Raw genomic sequence first — 22,500 nt, forward strand, 5'->3', positions numbered from 1 at the left:
ACCCCAGCGTCAGTACCACTGCTCCTGTCTTCCAACCTTTAACACAATTGACAACACCAGCCTCTTGCCAAGCTGTTCCAGTATAGCTACCACGGTGGCATCTACCTGACAAAGTGTCCGGGTATGTCCAGTCCAGAAAAGCAGTACAAATCCAATTCGGTCTTCTACCGCCACATCAGCCTACTCACAAACGTTAGCAAAGTGATGGAGGGGTCATCAACAATTCTATCAAATGGCATTTACAAATAATGTGCCTCGCTGATGTTCTGTTTCGATTCAGCCAAGCACACTCGGCCCCAGGCTTCATTGCAGCTTTGCTCTAGACATGGACAGAAGAGGTGAGGTAAGAGTGACTTACCTTAACATCAAGGTAGCATTTGATGACACCCAAGGAGTCCTAGTAAAATTGAAATCAGTGAGAAAACACTTCACTGGTTGCAGTCATACCTAGCACAAAGGAAAATGGTTGTGGTGTTGGAGACCAATCATCTCAGCCCCAGAACATCACTGCAGGAGTTTCTGCAATCAGTGTTGTAGGCCTAACCATCTTCATCTGTTTCTTCAATTAGCTTTCTTCCATCATAAGGTCAGAAATTGGCATGTTCGCTGACAATTGCAAAGTGTTCAGTTCCATTCTTAATTCCCCAGCTAAAAAAGCAGCCCGTGCCCACATGCAGCAAGACTTAGACAACATCCGGGTTTGGGCTGATAAATGGCAAGTATCATTTATGCCACACGAGTGTCAGGCAATGACCATCTCTAACAAGAAAATGTCTAACAACTTCCCCTGACATTAAATGGCATTACCATCGCTAAACCACCTCCTATCAATATCGTGGAGGTCACCATTGACCAGAAACATAACTGAATGAGTCACATAAATGCTGTGGCTGATATTCTGTGGCAAGAGGACTCATCCCTCCCACCTCACCAAAACCTTTCCACCACCGACAAGGTATAAGACAAATGTGATGGAATACTATCCACTTGCCTGGATGATCCAACAACACTCAAGAAGCTCAATATCATCCAGTATAGAGCAGCCTGCCTGATTTACACCCCTTCCACCACCCTTAAAAACTCAATCTCTCCACCACCAGCACAATGTGGCTTCAGTGTGTACCATCTACAAGATGTAATGCAGAAAAGAATCAAGGCTTCTTCAACCTCACCTCCCATACCTATGCCCTCTATCACACTGGAAGGACAAGGTTAGCAAGTGCATGGGAACACCACCACCTCAAAACTCCCCTGCAAATTACACAACCATCCTGACTTGGAAATTTATCACTGTTCTCTCATTGTTGTTGAGTCAAAAACCTGGAGCCACTGTGGGAGTATCTTCACCACACAGGACTACAGTGGTTCAAGAAGGCAGCTCACTACCACTTTCAAGGGCAATTAGGGATGGGTAATAAAACCTCTGACCAGATAAGTATTGCCCACATACCATGAAAGAATAAATTAAGGAGAAACATCCTCCACCATTGCCCCAGCTCAGTGGGATTGCCCTCGCTTAGTTCCATTGTTACCTATCTAATCATACCCAGAGCATCTCATCAATAGCTTCTCTTCTTTTTCTATCCTGTTGCCTTTGGAATTCCCCTAAAGATCTATCTTTGCTCCCCTCCTCTTCCTACCTACATGCTGCCTTGGATAAGGAGGGGATTGCATTGAGCTGTTATTACTTTTCCCCACAGTGGAATTGTTTCATGACATTCATTGTTTACACCTGCACATGGGAAATGGGCTCTTAGGTGAGATACTTGAAAGTGGTCACCATCTATTGAAATACGCCCCAATATTAGTCAGCAAAAATTAGGCAGTTTGGGGAAGGTGGGGCAAATTTGTGTATCAGGACAATTAGAATTGTGACAGGACCACTGCTTGTGGATTGCGAACCAGTTCCAGAGCAGGCTGAATGGAAGCTTCCATTGGATTCATGTACAGCCATCTCCTCAGGGTCACGAGTTTCTGCCACTTCAGTCTTTGTAGTTTTCACCTAAAAATACCCTGCATAATACAGCGGGGTATAATTTCCTCTAGTAGTGATTGATCATCATGTTGGAATAAAGTTTATTTGTGTACTTATTTAATACAGCTGTTAATTATTTGGAATAAATCAGTTATTGAGCACATGAAAATAAGGCACAGGAGTTTTATGTGAATAGGGTAGTCAATTATTACGGACCAGTTTAAACCCCCTTAATTAAACTGCTCAAAAAAGCCTAAGGAAGGCAAGGATCTTGTCTCTTCCCTTTATTTGACTGCTAGGGGACAGGAGATTTTTGATGTCTCTAATAGAAGCTCACCGATGTTTCTGTCCATTCTTTCAGAGCCTGGTCAGAGTTCTAATGATGAACTGGAGACACTAATAAAAGTCTTGCAGCAGGGAGGCGTGTCACTAATTGGTAAGGAGCAGCCCTTTCGAAAAGATTATCATCGGTCGTTCATCAGACGAAACAAGAATCCAATCATCAATGAGAAGGCGCACCATCTGCGAACGCTGCAGAGTACACTGAAGGCACGTGATTAGATTAGTACCATTGTGTGGTTTGTCTGCATTGTGATTTTTGAACAGTTTGTTACTGTAATCACTAACCCTCATTGTTTGAATATTTTTAGGCGAAGATAGTAGATTTGCAATCCATTAATAAGATCCTTGAAGATCCCCATTTAACGGCAGAGAAATTCCGAATTTGGAAAGAGGAAAACCAGGAGCTGCTTGCAGACATCCGAAAGGTTCAGGAACTTGCCAATGAAGGATGGGAAGAGAAAACTGAGCAGTCAGCTTCTGAACCAGGAGCATTTATGACAGAAAAGGGACAGGGAGCCCTAGATAATCCTTCATCTTTGTTTGATATAGAGCAGATATCATCACAAAGCTCAATCTCCATGTCAGATGTGGAACTGGAGAACAGCAAAGGAGTCTGGTCTGATAGTGCATCTGTGCAGTTGGGAATTGGAGAACATGACAGCATAGAAGGGTTGAATTCCCAACAGGACTTGGGCACAGACAGGACATTGAGCTGTCCTGAATCATCCAACAGTTCAAGATCCGAGCTATGGCAGCCATGAGGACAGATCATTGCAGTGAGAAATAAGGGAAATTAATCCCTAAGTATGAATATGGAACTATGCATTGTTTATTCATAAGCCATTGTCCCTTGTGAACAAATTTGCCAATCTTCTAGCTCATTTTCCATGGTTTCAACTTCTTATGTTATATACTTATATAGAAATATAAACTGGTTTTAAAAATAATTCTTCCAACAAAATTAATCAAACTGGATGGTTACAAAAAAACAGCAGTATCTTTTTAGTTATGGCATCATGTGATGGTGGTGGCGTAGTGGTATTGTCACTGGACCGGTAATCCAGAGGCCCAGGGTAATGCTCTGTAGACGTGGGTTCGAATCCCACCACGGCAGATGATGGAATTTGAATTCAGTAAAAATCTGGAATTACAAGTCTGATGATGACCATAAAACCATTGCTGATTGTCGTAAAAACCCATCTGGTTCACTAATATCCTTTAGGGAAGGAAATCTGCCGCCCTTACCTGGTCTAGCCTACATATGACTCCAGACCCACAGCAATGTAGTTGACTCTTGATGAGAATCAATGCTCCCTAAACAAGGGCAATTAGGGATGGGGCATGAACGAATAAAAATAATGTAAAATTTCTAAAAGGAATCCAAGCTGCTTAAATGTTTACAATGGTACAATATATTAACAAGAGCAATGTGTTAAATCTGGAATGTAATCCAGAAAGCACCAGAGTTCTAAAAGATCCACCACCAAGTAGATTTGATAGGTACCTTATTTCCTTTTTAACTAATCATAGTAGCGTCCTGATCAAAAAACTAGAAATGTACCTTGTGAGATCACATAGAAACAAGGAGCAGGAGTAGGAAATTCGGCCCTTCGAGCCTGCTCCACCATTCATTATGATCATGGCTGATCATCCAACTCAATAGCCTGCTCCCGCTTTCTCCCCATACCCTTTGATCCCTTTCGCCTCAAGAGCTATAGAAAGATAGAAATAAGTTGTACTTCGATTGAGAGATGTGACTGTTCAACCGTAATGAACTCTTTTTAACACCATCCTACACACTCTGCATTGAATCAAGGCTCATTGTGTGATTTCCTATCCAAACTCTTCTTTCACAGGACCTCAATATCAGTGAATGCCTCATTTCCTTCAGTTTTCCCTTTGTCACTACAATCTGCAAGTTTATAAAATTTAGCTTGGTCTAATTTATCTCATCTCAAGTCCTACCGTCTTCAACCATGGCTTCATTGGGTTCCTCAATAACCTGGTGTAGATGATCCAGTTGTGCAATGACAGTTAAATACTTGCTCATGCAATTTGCCATTGTAGTAATCCTTAATCAGGTGACTGCTTGTGTTTTGAGGTTTAAACATATGCAGATGGTTTCAATCAAGTAGAATCTAATTTATATACATTTGTGCTGCTGAGGAATGTACCCAAGAATTTGGGACATGGTTTAGGACTGCAAATCGTTTCCTTGCTTGCCCTTTCCCTGAACATATGAATCTTATTGGATTATTTCCCTTTTGTGAATGTAACGTTGCTGCCAACTTCAATTAAGGGCAGTCAGCTGAGAAAAGTGAGAGTGGATTAGATATTCCCAATTGGTGATTGTGAGTAGGAGGCAGTGACTGTCCCTCACAGGTAAGCAACTTTTCAAGACTCTATGTAATCAAATGTTTTTCCCTTTTCATGCACCCTCCTTCCTACAATTTTCAGGCTTTCAAGGCTTTCTTCTCTTCTTACCCCAAGACAGTGGCTCTTTCCACAGGGTCCGCTCTCACAGGCAGCACTTGGCTTCTGATTCCTAAAAAAGAAGGCCAATGTGTGGTCATTCATGTGTGTCTTGTGAGAGCCAGCAGACTAACTGGACAATATCGTTATCAAGCCTGATCCTATAGTCACTTGGGAAATGCATGCAGGCACCTCCAGTGCAGTCTAAACAGGATTGAGTTTAGGAGAGGAAACTCTGGCTGATTTTCCTCTTCTTAATCCTATGGTGCTGAGGCCAATCATAACATCCCTAATACTAAAACAGCTGAGATCAACTACCAGCATAGAACAGCGATCAAATCTTGTCCTTTCTGAACTGTATGGCTCTGAGTTCAGAGATATGTCTCCAGCTAAGTAGAAGCTGCATTTTCCCTACTTTTTTCAACCTTAATGATAACTGTGCCATAGTTTTTCAGTTTTAAAAAAATGTGAGTTGTTTAATCACAAATACAACAGTGAATCTTAAATAAATAGTATTGTTTATTTTGAGTTTATAAAGGGTTTATTTACAATAATCATTGGTAATAGCTGCCTATTTATAGCATTAATCAGGCAACTGCTCGGAGCATTGTGAGGGACGCAATGGACATCGAACAGGAAGTGAAGGAGTTTGGGGCAGAAAGACTGAAGACCTTGTTCAATATGTACGTTTTGGTGGAACAATCAAGAGAGTGAAAGAATGGCATGATCCTGTAGTCCTGGAGCAGAGGAGTGTGTAGGATATGTATTTGGAGACGATGGTTCGGGTAGGGTGGATCGATATGCAAGGTGTGAAAACCAGGACTCATTGATTCTCTTGGGCACAGTGTAGTTTGGTGAGCATTGGGTGGGAGTTTGAGGGACTTTGTGTGGGAGAGTATATGGGCCACAATTTGGACTTATCTGGGGTTTGTAAAGAGTAGTGGTATAAAGGAGAGTACCAAGAGATCAACTTATGAGATGATGAGGCATGGATTAGTTTCAGGTGATGTGGGGTTGTCAGTAATGTGCAGGAGGTAGAAGGTGATCTTGGCGATGGACTCAAAATGCAGTAAAAAGTTCACCATAGAGTCAAACAAGACACTGAAGTTCTGTACCACTGGATTCCACCCAAGGAGGCAGCCAGTGAGACTGATGGAGAGGAAGAATGTGGGACTCAAAAAGAGAGCTTTAGATTTGTTCGCGTGAACTTCTACACAATGCCTCTAAAAGATGTTGGGAATTCATGCAGTTCCATGGCTCCCACAGTTGTCAGAAATTATTAATCTTTGAGTACACTATGTCAGTTCTGTAGGGATCATTCGAACCTTCAAATTCTCATGAACTTATGCTGAAAATATTCTGTTTGGTGGCATTCCTATTTAATTTGCCAACTTTTCATTCTTTCCTCCCTTGTCCATAAGGAAACAATACACTGATAAAAAGGATATAGAGTCACTGGAGAGAATGGAGAAAAGATTTACAAAGAAGATACCAGAAATGTGTGGGTTTACATACTGGATAAGGATTGACAAGCTGGGACCTTTTTCTCTTGAAAAAAGGCTGAGGGGTGACCCAATCTTTAAAATTATGAAAGTTTTTGATAAAGTGGATACAGAAAGAATGTTTCTTCTTGTGGGGAAGAGCATAACTAGAAGCCATCAATATAAGATGCTCAGTAAGAAATCATAAGGGCATTCAAAAGAAACTTCTTTAACCAAAGAGTGATTAGAATATAGAACTTGCTACCACAGGGAGTAGTTACAGTGAATGTATATGGATTCTCCTGTCACTGTGACGTAAGAGCGTTCAGCAGAAAAAAGCAGTTTACAGTCTAGGTTGATGTCATCTCATGTTAGGTCAAGTCTCTATTTGCATAAATCAATTGCAAAACTACACAACGAACATACGAATTAGGAGCAGGAGTAGGCTGCTTGTCCCCTTGAGCCTGCTCTGCTATTGAATAAGATTATGGCTGATCTGACTGTAACCTCCCGCCTCCCCCTGATAACCTTGCTTACCAAGAATTTACCTCTGCCTTAAAAATATTCAAAGACTGTGCTTCCACTGCCTTTTGAGGCACAAAGTTCCAAACACTCATGACCCTCTGAGAGAAAAAAATTCTCATCTCTCTTAAATGAGTGATCCCTTACTTTTAAACAGTGACTCCTAGTTCTAGGTTCTCCCACAAGAGGAATCATCCTCTCCACGTCCACCGTGTCAAGACCCTTCAGGATCTTACAGGTTTCGATCAAGTTGCCTCTTTACTCTTCTGAACTACAATGGATACAAGCCTAGCCTGTCCAACCTTTCCTCATAAGGAAACATGCCCATTCCTGGTATTAATCCAGTAAACTTTCTCTGAACTGCTAATGCATTTACATCCTTCCTTAAATAAGGAGACCAATACTGTACACAGTACTCCAGAGTGGTCTCACCAGTGCCCTGTACAACTAAAGCTACTTTTGTGTTCAATTCCCCTCGCCAAAAAACAACATTCTATCAGCTTTCCTAATTACTTACTGTATCTGCATGCTAGTCTTTTGTGATTCATGCACAAGGACGCTCGGATCCTTCTGCACATCAGAGCTCTGCAATCTCTCACCATTTAGGTAATATGCTTCTTTTATTATTCTTCCTGTCAAAATGGACAATTTCATATTTGCCCACATTATACACCATTTGCCAAACCATTGTCCACTCATTTAATCTATTTATGTCCCTTTGTGGCCTCCTTCTGTCCTCTTCACAACTTACTTTCCTACCTGTTTTTGTGTCATCAGCAAACTTTGCAACCATACCTTTGGTCCCTTCATCCAAGTCATTTATACAAATTGTAAACATAAAGTCAGTGCTGGAGGGATGGATGGAGGTATTGGCTTTACTCCACGTTTGCGTGTTCTGGACGCATTTGACTGTTTTCCTCAAATGTCAACTTCTCCATTTGGGTCTGTCCAAGGTTTGTATTGAGATCCAGCTTGTAAACTCAGAGGTTGGCTTTCAGATTGTCTTTATATCTAAGTTTAGGATGCCTTGTGGTGCGAATTGAAGCAAACAGGAAGCTAGACAAGAATATTAGGGAGAAGGGAATAGAGGGTTACAATAATAGATTTAGACAAGGAAAGATGGGAGAATGTTCGAGTGGAGCATAAATGCTGGCATGGACTGGTTGGGCCAAATGGCCTGTTTCTGTCCTATATATCATATATATGTATCTTGTATGTAATCCTATGATGTACAGGTTCATGGGCAGCAGTACTGGCCTGTTGCTGCTTAACTGCATGAGTCTGGTCTGTGAGTGGGTGTTAGTGGGCTATCTGTAGTTAGGTGAGGGATCAGAAACATGCTTGATGCTCACTTGGCACACGTGAACCTTCAGCAGGGATCCAGGGTGTCTCCTCTCCACATCAAATTAGTCAAAGTGTTACAGTCGCATTCCATTCAACAGTAAATCAAAATGCATTTTCTCTGTGAAATATTGATTCTAAATTGTTACTTAAAGCACTTATTCTTTTATTCAAACAGTTATTTGCTTTAAAGTGACCAATATACCCAAATGAAAAAATGATTTTGAGAATGGCAAGGAGCTCATGACTGGCTGACTCCTGATTACAGCAGCTAGATACATTGCATAGGACGTAGTGATATAATGTTATGGTATCCAGACCTAAGTGATCAAAACATAACATGGCAAATTGTGAAGTTGACTTCAATAAATCTAGCATTTAAATGTGTTCATGACCAATCTTCAGGGAAGGGATCTTGCTATCGCATAGCAAGATGTCCACACTTTGCGTTGACTCTTAATGCCCTCTCAAGCAGCCCAGTAAGCCATCTTTTTATGACAAATAGATATGCACAATAAATGCAGCATCACCTATATCATTAATAATTTTTAGAAAAATCTTTTCACTTTATTTAGGTAATTTGATAACACAAAATGGTTGATATAAAATATAATTTAAAATTATGCAATAAACATTTGTTTAATAAACCCCAAAATATTAAAAATATTGCACCTTGTGTTTGTTTCTAGTTCTCGGAAAGGGAAGGGGGCTGAGTCTCCTGTCTTTGTGGATTGAGTACTGGAGTGTGCAATACAGTAAACACAAAGAAACCTTTTGACATAATTTTAAGCTTGATATTAAACCGACATGCCTTAGGAAACTAGGAAAATTGCATATGGAAGAGATGCTTGTTTGTCCGTCTTTTCAAATTAAACTTGTTGAACTTGCCAAACTGAGAAGAAAACAAATGCTGTCAAGAGAAGCCACAGAAATACAGGCCTGCAAGAGATCGAGTGCTTTGGCTTATGAAGACTTGGACTTATGAAGCATTGGATTGAAATGCTGTGAAGCACAGTGTTCCAATAACATCCAAACATCTTTTTCTGGAAAATTGACTATAAAAGGCTTCATATAATGGAAGATTACTGGAGAAAGTGAAAGAAAGATGGATAGCTTTCTGGGAAAATTCAAATCATGGGTTAAATAAAGCCTGCAGAATAAAAGATTTCATAGAATATGTGGCCAGTCAATGGCTGCACTTGTTGCCAATGCTATGCTGCCACAGTTCTCCTGTTTTACTTTGGGCGGGGTTTCGGAGCATGGGGTGGGGTTCATCTTCGGAAACCAGGAAGCGTGGGTTTCTTTGACTGTCTTTTGAGTTTTAACTCCTGCCAGTGTGAAACTTCTTGTATAAAATTAGGAAAGGGAAATAGTAAATTGGGCATTTAGTGTAATATTAACTGTTATAGGAATGTTAATCTATAATAATGGAATTGCGTGTGACCCTATCCATTGTTTTAGCTTCAATGAATAATGCTAAATAAATTCATATTTTTTATGTTCGTAGATTTTTAGAATTGTGTTTCACAAAGCAGCCCAGAAAACTGTAAGAGATTGACCCCGATTGCTATAAAGCAGACCTGTGAATCCCCTCCTCCCTCAACTCCCCATCACCGACCCAACCTTGATCTGCATCCCACCCCCGCGACCCGACTCGACTGCGCTCAACCCTCCAGCTGTAAAATTAATCTCATTGCTCCTCAGCTGCAGCTTTTCCCGCCTGACACTTAGCCCAGACCTCTGGGGGGGGAGGGGGGGTTGTTTTCCCAGGCAAGGTTGGCGGGGTGGGGGTTGTGTCTATGCGGTGGATTACATTTTCTGAAATTGATGTGGACTCTGGATCCTTGTTACATTGTCCCGCCAGCCCAACAGGTGTGACGTCACTGAATTAGTGCGCACGCGCAGTCGGATACCGTCGACATCCTTGCATTGGCAGGAGACAGTGTTAATACTGTGAAAGAGGGTACAAAATGTTTGACACAAGGTAAATCTTTATTGCAGAGGGGATAGACCGATCAAGGGATTGAGATCTCAAGGAGTGAGTCTAACAGGGAGAAGACTCGGCAACATCGGGTGCCGGTCACTTTGGGTGATTGTATGACCAGTGTTAATAACTTATTTGAACATTCTGATGCCATGTATCAGTGAAGCTTTCATTTGCTTGGAGTGAAGAAAATAAAAGCAGTTGTGTTCTTTTATTTTTCTCAGCCTGTTTAAATCTGTAACCATGGATACAAAATTAACCAACCCCATTAAGTATAACAACAATTTGAGTGAATCATCACTTTGTTCTATTGTAATTCACTGGGCAAAACAAACTATTAAGTAGAGTATTTTATAAAAGTTTGAACATCTCACAACATATTCATCCCACTTATACACATCAGACTGTCAAGTTTTGCACCAAAAGCTTGAGTTGAGGGAAATTTGTTACTCAGCTTCAGTTCCAACAAATTGACTCAGGGATTCAGAGTAATACCAATGTTACCATCCCCGTAGAGACCAATAGGTTTAAAAAAAGAGAATTCGGACTTCAAATTAATAGCTGAAAGGATAACACAAGATTTCACGTTTTAAGACTTTTACTGTAGACCAAAATCACAATTAACCAAACACTGAGCCTGAACTTCCATGAAGTGGCAATCAGAGTCGGATTGCTCCTACTTTCTTACCTGGAAATCCAGCTGCCCCTTTCTCGCCTGACCTTCCAACACAGGCGGGGCGAGAACTGTCCAGTGTAGTGCGTTCCTGAGGTCTTGTGTCAAGGGCTGGAGAGTTGAAGGAAAGGAAGCCATGCTCCTTTTTTTCATGGCACCAGCTCCTGTAAAGCAGGTAAGTTTAAAGGTGCAGTCACTTTCAGAATAGGGAGAAGGTAAATTTGTAAGGTAAATGGGTAGGAATGGGGACTGTAGGTCCAGTTGGTCAGTGGGATGGGTGGGGAGGGTTGGTTGGTCAGTGAGGGGGCGGGGGGGGGTCAGGTGGTCAGTGGGAGGTTCAGTCGGGGGGTCGGTTGGTCAGTGGCAGGGCGGGGAGTGTTGGGTCTTCGGGGGTCAGTGGAGGGTGGAGTTGAGGTGGTTATTCGGGTGTTGGGGGGAGTCAGTGGTGTGGTGAAGTTGGGGGGGGTGGTCAGTGGAGAGAGATCAGGTGGTCAGGGGGACTTGGTGGGTGGGGCTCCGATGGGGGAGTTGGGGGGAGGATGGGTGGTCTGTACTATAGTTACCCAGGAGATGGAAGTGGTTTTAATGCTTTCAACTTTTTCTGGTTCACTATTCTGGTAAGACAGTCAGAACTACCTGAAGTTTGTGATTTATACTGTACTCAGTGGGATGGTTCTGATTTCAGGGCTATTGTCCAATGGAAGCTTGAAGTTCCTGGGCAATCGCTATGTAATCCTTACCTGGGGACCTCTGGGGGGCAGGGGTGGGGGGTGGTTCCGGGGGTGTCCCTAGTGCATCCCACCAGGGGCTCAGAAGTTACTGGCCACTATCTTTGTAGGCAATTTATACTTTAAACCACAGTGCTAAATACTCCCCTTATTTTTAGCACGTGAAAAAAAAACATACACTTCACAGGTATACTTTACACTATCTTTTAAGTAGACATTCAGTTCTCCTGACATCAGTCCAAAGTGATTCTTAGCTCCCAAGGATTTACTTCTGCTCTTTTCCATTCTCAGCCTAGTAACTTCTAACTCCAGAATTGTCCTCCATGGTGAGAGTATTACTGGTGATCCTCCCTCTAATGCAAGCTAGGTGAATCTTCCAACTTTATTTTAATTCCTTGTGAATTTGATCTTCCCAATCTGAGCGCTAGCTTCCACCTGCATTCTGGCACAGTGAAACATGGAGACTTTCGCCTTCTAGCTACTGTCTCTCTCCTGCACCCTGGCAGACTAACTGTCTGTGAGCCTTTAGAAATCCTTCCCCTCTCAAAGCCAATTTCCATGGCAATGTGAATCATATGGGTTTTGTGTCCAGATAGAAATGCTACTTAGCTATCCTTGAGAGCCCAACTCTCTTTCATCTTGGAATTAAATGGACTGTTTAAAGCACAACAGTTTGCAACCTGATATTCTGAACACTATTCTGGGACATTGGAGACTCGCAGTTATCCACTGATAACTGACACTGACACACTGCTATTATTGTTTCCAAGCGTTAACACCTTGCACCTTCTTCCCAGTTAAACAATCCAGATCCCCTTTTATCTCTAACAATCAAACCACCCAGGCTTGCTGTTAGGCAGACTTCAGCACAGGTGACATGTTCCCTTCATTTTATCTTAAATTGAAGACACTGTCCCATAACATAAAAATCTCACAAACCTCATGATTGCAATACTAGTTTCAGATTTAGGGATGCTCTCAAAGTATCTCTGAAGAGGTCAAACATCCCTGTCGACTCACGGGAGTCCCTGGCTTGTAACCAACCAAAATGGAGAAGGTTCATTCGGGAAGGTACCGACCACATCAAGAGACTTCGTCAGGAGTATGCAGAGGTGAAGTCGAGACATTAGAGAGAGCGCACAAACCTCAAAACACCTCATCTGCCCAATTTTTCAAGCACATAGTATGTATGTTCTACATGTAGTAGAACTGCAGATTTTTTTTTTTTTTTTTTGTAAAAATATACTTTATTCATAAAATATCTTCAATCACATTCCAAACCATTTCAAAAACAACATTACAAGGGTACAATCCAGGTTAAACTTTTACAAAATGTATCACCAGGTGCATCAGTGCAAACAATATTACAATCATTTACAGCCTTTCATTCTGATCTGTACAGCCCGAGGGGCTCTAAACAGTTCCCAGTCTCTCGGTGCGCTGTGGTAGAAAGGTCTTAGACAGCGACCCTTCCCCATTGCGCCTTTGCGGCAGCTGCCCCAAGCTTTAGTGCGTCCCTCAGCACGTAGTCCTGGACTTTGGATTGTGCCAGTCCGCAACAATCGGTCGGGGACAACTCTTTGTGCTGGAAGACCAACAAGTTTCGGGCAGACCAAAGCGCCTCTTTCACCGAGTTGATGATCCTCCAGCTGCAGTTGATGTTTGTCTCGGTGTGTGTCCCTGGGAACAGCCCGTAGAGCACAGAGTCCTGTGTCACAGAACTGCTCGGGATGAACCTCGACAGCAACCACTGCATCTCTCTCCAGACTTTCTTTGCAAAGGCACAATCCACAAGGAGGTGAACAACGGTCTCTTCCCCACCACAGCCACCTCGAGGGCAACGTGCAGAGGGGGTGAGACTCCTGGCGTGTAGGAAAGATCTGACGGGGAGGGCCTTTCTCACCACCAGCCAAGCTACGTCTTGGTGCTTGTTGGAAAGTTCTGGCGATGAGGCATTCTGCCAAATGACTTTGACAGTCTGCTCGGGGAACCATCCCACAGGGTCCACCCTCTCCTTTTCCCTCAGGGCCTCTAGGACGTTACGTGCTGACCACTGCCTGATGGACTTGTGGTCAAAGGTGTTTTTCTGCATAAATTTTTCCACCAGGGACAGGTGGTACGGCACGGTCCAACTACTTGGAGCGTTCCGCGGCAGCGTGGCCAGACCCATCCTTCGCAACACCGGGGACAGGTAGAACCTCAGCACGTAGTGACACTTGGTGTTTGCGTACTGAGGGTCTACGCACCGCTTGATGCAGCCACACACAAAGGTGGCCATCAGTATGAGGGCGATGTTGGGCACGTTTTTTCCCCCTTTATCTAGAGGCTTGTACATCGCGTCCCTGCAGACACGATCCATTTTCGACCTCCAGATAAAGCGGAAGATGGCTCGAGTGATCGCCATCGCGCAGGAGTGTGGAATGGGCCAGACCTGCGCCACGTACAGCAACAGCGAGAGTACCTCACACCTGATGACCAGGTTCTTACCCGCAATGGAGAGGGAGCGTCGCTCCCACATGCCCAGTTTCCTTTTCACCATAGCCACTCGCTCCTTCCAGTTTCTAACGCATGCCCCGGTCCCTCCGAACCATATCCCCAGCACCTTCAGGCCGTCAGCCCTGACAGTGAAGGGGACAAAGGATCGGTCAGCCCAGTTCCCAAAGAACATGGCCTCGCTCTTCCCACGATTTACCTTGGCTCCCGAGGCCAGTTCGAACTGGTCGCAGATGTGCATCAGTCTGCGCACCGACAGCGGGTCCGAGCAGAAGACGGCGACGTCGTCCATGTACAGGGAGGCTTTTACCTAAGTGCCTCCACTGCCTGGGATCGTCACTCCTCTTATGCCCGGATCCTTCCTGATGGACTCGGCAAAGGGTTCTATGCAGCACACGAAAAGGACAGGCGAGAGAGGACAGCCCTGCCTGACTCCAGATTTAATCGGAAAGCTATCTGTTTCCCACCCATTGATTGAGACTGCGCTACTGATGTTAGTGTAGAGCAGTTGGATCCAATTTCGAATTCCCTCCCCAAAACCCATTTTGGAGAGCACATCCCCCATGTAGGTGTGCGATATTCTGTCAAAGGCCTTCTCCTGATCCAAGCTGATGAGGCAGGTATCCACACCCCTGTCCTGTACATAGGCAATCGTATCCCTGAGCAGCGCCAGGCTGTCAGAGATCTTCCTGCCTGGCACAGAGCAGGTCTGGTCAGGGTGAATCACCAATTCCAGAGCGGATTTGACCCGGTTGGCGATGACCTTGGACAGAATCTTATAGTCCACATTCAACAGTGAAATGGGTCGCCAATTTCTAATTTCCTCCCTTTCCCCCTTGTGCTTGTAGATGAGGGTGATGATGCCTTTCCTCATGGATTCTGACATGCTGCCGGCCAGGAGCATACTCTCGTACACTTCTAGCAGGTCTGGGCCGATCAAGTCCCACAGAGCCGAATACAACTCCGCCGGCAGGCCGTCGCTTCCGGGGGTTTTACTCTTCTCGAAGGACTCGAGGGCCTTAGTCAGTTCGTCAGGAGTTAGCGGTTTGTCTAGGCTCTCCCGCGTACTGTGGTCTAAGACCTCCGTGATAGAGGACAGGAAGGACTGGGAGGCCGTGCTGTCCGTGGGCTTCACGTCATACAGTCCGGCATAAAAGGATTTGCTGATCCTCAGAATGTCGGACCGTGATGACTTTACTGAGCCGTCTTCTTCCTTCAGGCTGCTGATCACAGAGCGCTCTCTGTGTACCTTTTGGAAGAAGAAACGTGAGCACGTCTCATCCTGCTCCACGGAGCGGGCTCTGGAACGGAAGATGATCTTGGAGGCCTCCGAGGCAAAGTGCGAGGCTTGCTGGCCCTTCACCTCTTGGAGCTCCTCCTTGACATCGACCCCCATCGACTGCAGCCGGAGCAGATTCTGCATCTTTTCCTGGAGTCGGGACATTTCCCTCTGTTCCTTTCTAGCTTTCTGGGTGCCTTTGCGGATGAAAAACCTCTTGATGCTTCCCTTGATCACTTCCCACCAGTGTGTCAGGGACTCAAAGAGGGGTTTCACGGTTCTCCAACCTTTGTAATCCCTCTTGAGCTCCTCAATGTTCTCTGGGGTCAGCAGTTGCACATTTAGCTTCCATGCCCCCCTGCCCACCCTCAGGTCTTCCTCCAAGTGGCAGTCCGCCAGTAGGAGGCAGTGGTCAGAGAAGAACACCGGCTTGACGTCGGTGGATCTGACTGTGAATGCACGGGACACAAACAGGAAGTCTATCCTGGAACGAATGGACCCGTCTGGCCGCGACCAGGTGTATCTACGCTGCGCTCCGTCTGCAGGGTTGCTGAAGACGTCGTGCAGCTTGGCATCCTTAACTGTTTCCATCAGGGATCTGGACGTAGCGTCCAATCTGCTTCCGGCCCTGCCGGATCGTCCAGCCGCATCGATGATGCAGTTGAAGTCCCCGCCCAGAATGACCGGCCTGGAGGTCGCCAGCAGCAGTGGGAGCTGCTGAAAAACCTCCAGCCGCTCAGCCCCTTGTGCCGGGCCATACACGTTAATTAACCGGAGTGGAGCGTTCTTGTACATTACGTCTGCTACGAGGAGTCGCCCGCCCACCACCTCCTTGACCTCGGAGACGGTGAAGTTGCCTCCCCGCAGCAGAATACCCAGGCCGGAGGAACGAGAGTCGTTTCCGCCCGACCAGATCGATGGCCCGTGGGACCACCATCGTGACCATTGCCTGTAGGAGCTGAGGTGCGGTATCGCACACTCCTGCAGAAACAACAGGTCAGCTTTGACCTTGGCTAGGTAGTCCAAGGTCGCAACACATCGCGTAGTAGATTTAATGCTACGCACATTTATGGATACAATCTTTAAACCCATTTTAAAGCATTTATTCTCCTACCAAACCCACTGTCTCTGAGAGTCCCAGACCTTTAGTCTGCTCCTTCATACCCGTAGTGAGCTCAAATTCCTTCACTTTGGATGGGCTGAGGTAGATCTCCTTGGCCGTGTTCTGCTCCAGTGGCATCTGGAGGTTCACGTAGAGAGCGGGTTTTGAGATGACCTTTGCTGGAGAAGCTTCTCCAAAACTCACCCCCTCTGGGGGGTTGCTGTTCCCGGCTTCCTGGAGCTGGGGTGCGATGATTGCCTCACTGCTCCCAGATTCCAGGGGCTGTGGTGCACTGGCCTCCTCAGGTTGCAGGCAAAGTTGGGGTGCGCTGGGCTCCTTGTTGTCTCCAATTTTCTGGAGCTCGGGTGTCTCGTCCTCCAACGCCCTGGAGCTTTGCCGCCTCTTCTGTCGGTGCCGCTCTGGCACTTCCTCATCCGAAGAGCTGCTGCCCTTGTCATCCGTGTCGGATGGGAGACGCCTCTTGCCGCTTCTCTGGGAAACGCCTTTGCTTCTTCTTCGCTCCCTCTTACTTTTCTTGTTCTTCACCGTCCGCCACTCCCCCTGCTGCTTTTCCACTGCTGCCTCCTCCTCCATTGATTCGCTGTCCTGAGGACTGGAAGGTTCAGGGGGTAGTGCTGTTGATTGGCTCTCTGTTGCCTCAATCTCTTTCTCCACCTTGTCTCTCTCTGTGTCCTCCTTTGTCCCGTTGGGCTCCCTGGGGGCCTTGGTGGTTGGAGTGACACGAAACCTTTCTTCTGCTTCCCCCTGGTCGGCTTTGGCTGCCTGTGCGTAAGTACGGCAGCGTTTGGGGCAGGTCCTGTAGAGGTGACTTGCCTCGCCACACAGGTTGCAGCACTTGGCCTGTTTGCAGTCTTTTGTCTGGTGCCCTTCCTGTTTGCAGATCTTGCAGAGGGAGGCGCTGCAGTTGGCCGCCACATGACCAGCCTTGCCGCATGAGCGACAATGCTTGGGTTGCCCAGCGTAGACCAGGTAGCCACGGTTTCCCCCGATCGCGAAACTGGAGGGAGGGTGGAAAATGGCTCCCTTACCATCGGTCTTTAGCGTGACCTTAAACAGGCGTTTGCCTGTCCAGATCCCCAAGTCGTCTCGAATCTCGGTGCCGCTCCCCACCTTATCGAAGTACCTGGTGAGGAAGGTGACCACGTCGGCGACAGGGACGAAGGGGTTGTACACATGCACCATCACCTCACGTTCCCGTTGCAACGGCAGAGAAAAGTGCGGCTCCGCCGTCAGGATCTTCATCTCCGGCAGGTCTCTCTTCTCCTCGAACACCCTCAGGAGCCGGACGCAGTCTGCCACTCGCTTGAACGTCACGTCGAAATAACCACCTTTGCGGGAGTCGTGCAGGGTGAAGATCTCCGTAGCTTGGAAGCCGCACGCCTTCAACAGGATCCTCCTGGTAAAGAAGCCCCGATCCATAGGTGATCCTCCTTCGCTGTGGTTCACCGTGACTCGGACGGTGATAGGTAACCCACGGTATAGATTTGGATTGCGATTGGTTATCGCCCTTCCATCCCGACCTTGCCATGGCAGGACCATGGTGTCGCCCCTGCAACACTTGATCTTAGCCAAAAGGCCGAGAAGCGATGTAGAACTGCAGATCATGCATTGAACTTATCAGCCATCTCAGAACCTATCGAACCAGAGTAGAAGCAAGTAATCTTCAATTCTGAGGAACCGCCTTAAGAAAAAGTTTCAAATTTATGTGGCCCCTGCTTCATTTTCATCCGGGTGTGATGTAATCCTTCAGGGGAATGTGTATCCTTCCCTCAAAAAGAGGCTTCCTAAATTGTAATTCAGCAATTGTTCCCCTTTTTTTGAAACCTGACTGGTGCCTGATACCTCTATCGTTCAGCCCCTTTCCATATGGATAAGCACATGGCTTGACTTGTTGAAAAAAGAGCACTACCTTAATCAAATGGAGTAGGCAGGTGATATCTGTGGTTCAGTGGATAGCATTTTTGCCTCTGAGTCACAAGGGTGTGGTTCAAATCCCACTCTGGAGATTTGAGTATATAATCTAAATTGATACTTCCAGTGTAGTACTAAGAGGATGCTATGCTGTCGTAGTTCAGATGAAACATTAAACTGAGGTCCCATCTGCCCTCTTAGGGACATAAAATATCTCTGTTTTTTCAAAGAGCAGGGTAGTTGTCCAAGATGTTGTATTCAGTGATTATACCACAACCAACATCACTGAAAAACAGATTATCTGGTTGTTATCACGTTACTGTTCATCATGGTCACTTCTGCATGTGTGTAAGTGTTATTTTTGTGGGTATCATTTCTTTTACTGGGGGGGTTTCAGCAAAGGCTTTGGCCATTTTGTGCTTCGGTATTGGAAGCTCTTTTGTGGTTGTTCGTTCTCCTTTGAAGGGCCTTCAGTGCCCAACATTGGGAACTTAAAGAGGTGATGGCTGCAACCAGTCAAGCCCCAAACCATGAGGTATATAACACAGTTAGGATGACAGTGAAAAACAACGAAGGAGATACACCCATTGACTGTGCCTTCTTCATTAAGAGAATCCTTCTGGAGTCTTGTGGATTTGAAGCTGTGGAGGTCTACTGTCAGCAGGACTTCCCCAGCACGGTACTTTGATGTGACCTTCAAGAATGTTGCTGCCTTCATCAAGTTCCTGAAGGTGTTCAAGAAGAAGAGAGACTAGCCACAGATGAGATTCTCATGGCGGAGCCACTCTTTACTCTGCTGTCACAACGGGACCTGTATGGTGACCGTGCACCTCTACAATCCCCCATTCCTGTCGTTGATGTGCTTACCTTCCTCGCCAGGTACGTTGACAAGGTTGGGAATTGCACCGAGGTCAAAGACGCTTTCAGGATTTGGAACAGCAAACGCCAGGTCAAGGTCACACTCAAGACGGATTGTAAGGCAGCAATCCTCCATCCTCCTTCCAGCTCTGCTTTCGGGGGAAGCCATGGCTACCGTATCTACGTTGAACAGCCCAAACTTTGTCGCTCATGCGGCAAATCCGGTCATGGCAGCCAACTGCAGCGCTGTGCTCTGCAAAAATTGCAAACAGGAGGGGCACCAGACAAAACACTGCAAAAAGACTAAGTGCTGCAACCTATGTTGTGAGGCAGGCCATCTCTACAAGACATGCCTCAAAAGCTGCCTCACTTATGCACGGGCAGCCAAAACCAATGAGGGGCAAGCAGACAAAATGGTCAGTGTCACTACCGCCAAGGACATTTGCAAACCTCCGCCCACCAAGGCCTCCAGCAAGCACAATGGGCCAAAGGAGGAAACAGAGAGAGACAGGATGAAGGAAAGGATTGAGGCAGCAGACGGCCAAACAACTGCACCACCCCCTGAACCTCCCACTCCTCAGCAGAACGAATCAATGGAGGAGGAACCAGCAGACAATCAACTGGGCAGGTGGCAGCTGGTGAAAAAGACCAAAAAGAAGAAGGGGTTAAGAAGAAACCAAGCCACTTCCCAGGCAAGTGGCAAGAGGCGACTCCCATCCGACACGGATGACAAGGGCTGCTGCTCTTCGGAAGGGCAAGGGCGACACCTACAGAAGAAGTGGCAAAGCTCTATAGAGCTGGAGGAGGTAACACCCGAGCTCCAGAACATTGGAGACAATGAAGAGACCAGCGCAGTCCAACTTTGCCCTCAAGGCCAGCGTACCCCAGCCCCAGGAAGCTGGGAGCAGTGAAGTGCTCAGCGCATCCTGGCTCCAGGAAGCCGGGAGCAACAATGCCCCGGAGGGGGAATGGATCGGAAAGACTTCTCCAACAGAGAATAATTCAAACCTCGCTCCTTGCACGAACCCCCCGATGCCACCTGAGCGGAACATCTCCAATGGGGTGGTTCAGGATGGTTTCCTCAGCCCATCCAAAGTGAGACAATTTGCAAACACTATGGGTATGCAGGAGCAGACCAAAGGCCTGGAAATGTCAAAGGCAACAAGTCTGGTAAGTGACAAAATGCTTTAAAAATGGGGGTAAAGATTGTATCCATTAACGCATGTAGCGTTATATCTACTACGCGATGTGTCGTGACCTTGGATTAGCTTGGCAAGGTCAAAGCTGACCTGTTTCTGCAGGAGTGTGCGAGACCGCACCTCAGCTCCTACACACTATGGTCACGATGGTGGTCTCATGGGCCATCGATCTGGTCGGGAGTAAACAACTCACATTCCTCCGGCCTGGGTATTCTGCTGCGGGGAGGCAACTTCACCATCTCTGAGGTTAAGGAGGTGCTGGGCGGGCGCCTCCTCGTAACAGACGTATTATTCAAGAATGCTCCGCTCCGGTTAATTAACTTGTATGTCCCGGTTCAAAACAGTGAGCGGCTGTCGGTCCTTTAGCAGCTCTCACCACTGCTGGTGACTTCCATGCTGGCTGTTCTGAGCGGTAACTCTAACTGCATCATCGATGCAGCTGGACAATCCAGCAGGGCCGACAGCAGACTGGATGACACGTCCAGACTCCTGATGGAAACAGTAAAGGATGCCAAGCTGCACAACATCTTCAGCAACCCTGCAGACGGAGCACAGTCTAGATACACCTGGTTACGGCCAGATGGGCCCAGCCCATCCAGGATAGATTTCCTGTCTGTGTCCTGAGCGTTCACAGTCAGATCCACCGACGTCAAGCCGGTGTTCTTCTCTGACCACTGACTCCTACTGGCTGACTGCCATTTACAGGAAGACCAGAGCGTTGGCAGGGGGCCATGGAAGCTGAATGTGCAACTGCTGACCCCAGAGAACATGGAGGAACTCAAGAGGGATTACAAAGGTTGGGGAACCGTGAAACCCCTCTTTGAGTCCCTGACACACTGGTGGGAAGCGATCAAGGAGAACATCAAAAAATGTTTCATCCTCAAAGGTGTCCAGAAGGCTAGAACGGAACAGAGGGAAATGTCCTGACTCTAGAAAAACATGCAGAACCTGCTCTGGCTGCAGTCGATGGGGGTCGATGTCAAGGAGGACCTCCAGGAAGTGAAGAGCCAGCAAGCCTTGCTCTTTGCCTCAGAGGCCTCCAAGATCATCTTCTGGTCCAGAGTCCACTCTGTGGAGTAGAATGAGACGTGCTCATGTTTCTCCTTCCAAAAGGTACACAGAGAGAGCTCTGTGACCAGCAGCCTGAAGGAAGAAGACGGCTCAGTAAAGTCATCACAGTCCGACATTCTGAGGATCAGCAAATCCTTTTATGCTGGATTGTATGACATGAAGCCCACAGACAGCGCGGTTTCCCAGTCCTTCCTGTCCTCTATCATGGAGGTCTTAGACGACAGTACACGGGAGAGTCTGGACAAACTGCTGACTCCTGACGAACTGACTAAGGCCCTTGAGTCCTTCGAGAAGAGTAAAACTCCCGGAAGCGACGGCTTACCGGCTGAGTTGTATTCGGCTCTGTGGGACTGGATCAGCCCAGACCTGATAGAAATGTACGAGAGTATGCTTCTGGCTGGCAGCATGTCAGAGTCCATGAGGAAGGCATCATCATCCTCATCTACAAGCAGAAGGGGGAGAGGGAGGAAATTAGAAATTGGCGACCCATTTCACTGTTGAATATGGACTATAGGATTCTGTCCAAGGTCATCGCCAATTGGGTCAGGTGTGCTCTGAAGTTGGTGATCCTGACCAGACATGCGTTGTACCCGGCAGGAAGATCTCTGACAGCACACGATTGCCTATGTACGGAACAGGGGTGAGGACACCTGCCTCATCAGCCTGGATCAGGAGAAGGCCTTTGACAGAATATCGCACACCACATGGTGGATGTGCTCTCCAAAATGGGATTTGAGGAGGGAATCCGCAACTGGATCCAACTGCTCTACACGAACAACAGTAGTGCAGTTTCAATCAATTGGTGGGACTCAGAAAGCTTTCCAGTTAAATCTGGAGTCAGGCAGGGCTGCCCTCGCTCCCCTGTCCTGTTTTATGTGTTGCATAGAGCCCTTTGCTGAGTCCATCAGGAAGGATCTGGGCATAAGAGGAGTGACGATCCCAGGCAGTGGAGGCACCTGGGTCAAAGCCTCCCTGCACATGGACGATGTCACCGTCTTCTGCTCGGATCCACTGTCGGTGTGCAGACTAATCAACATTCGCTTCCAGT

General features: G+C 46.6%; 1 protein-coding gene across 1 annotated transcript in view; it reads left to right on the top strand.

The window, feature by feature from the left end:
* cnksr1 (connector enhancer of kinase suppressor of Ras 1) overlaps positions 1–3,264 on the top strand; it is a 65,528-nt gene extending 62,264 nt beyond the window's left edge. Inside the window, exons 20-21 of the mRNA XM_078567216.1 lie at positions 2,337–2,524; positions 2,626–3,264. Of these exons, the coding sequence (XP_078423342.1) occupies positions 2,337–2,524; positions 2,626–3,078 (641 nt within the window). The 3' untranslated portion in view covers positions 3,079–3,264. The remainder of the gene's footprint in view (positions 1–2,336; positions 2,525–2,625) is intronic.
* Positions 3,265–22,500: the final 19,236 nt, after the last annotated feature.

Source organism: Cetorhinus maximus, chromosome 21, assembly GCF_964194155.1.
Source record: "Cetorhinus maximus chromosome 21, sCetMax3.hap1.1, whole genome shotgun sequence".
Classification (NCBI taxonomy): Eukaryota; Metazoa; Chordata; class Chondrichthyes; order Lamniformes; family Cetorhinidae; genus Cetorhinus; species Cetorhinus maximus.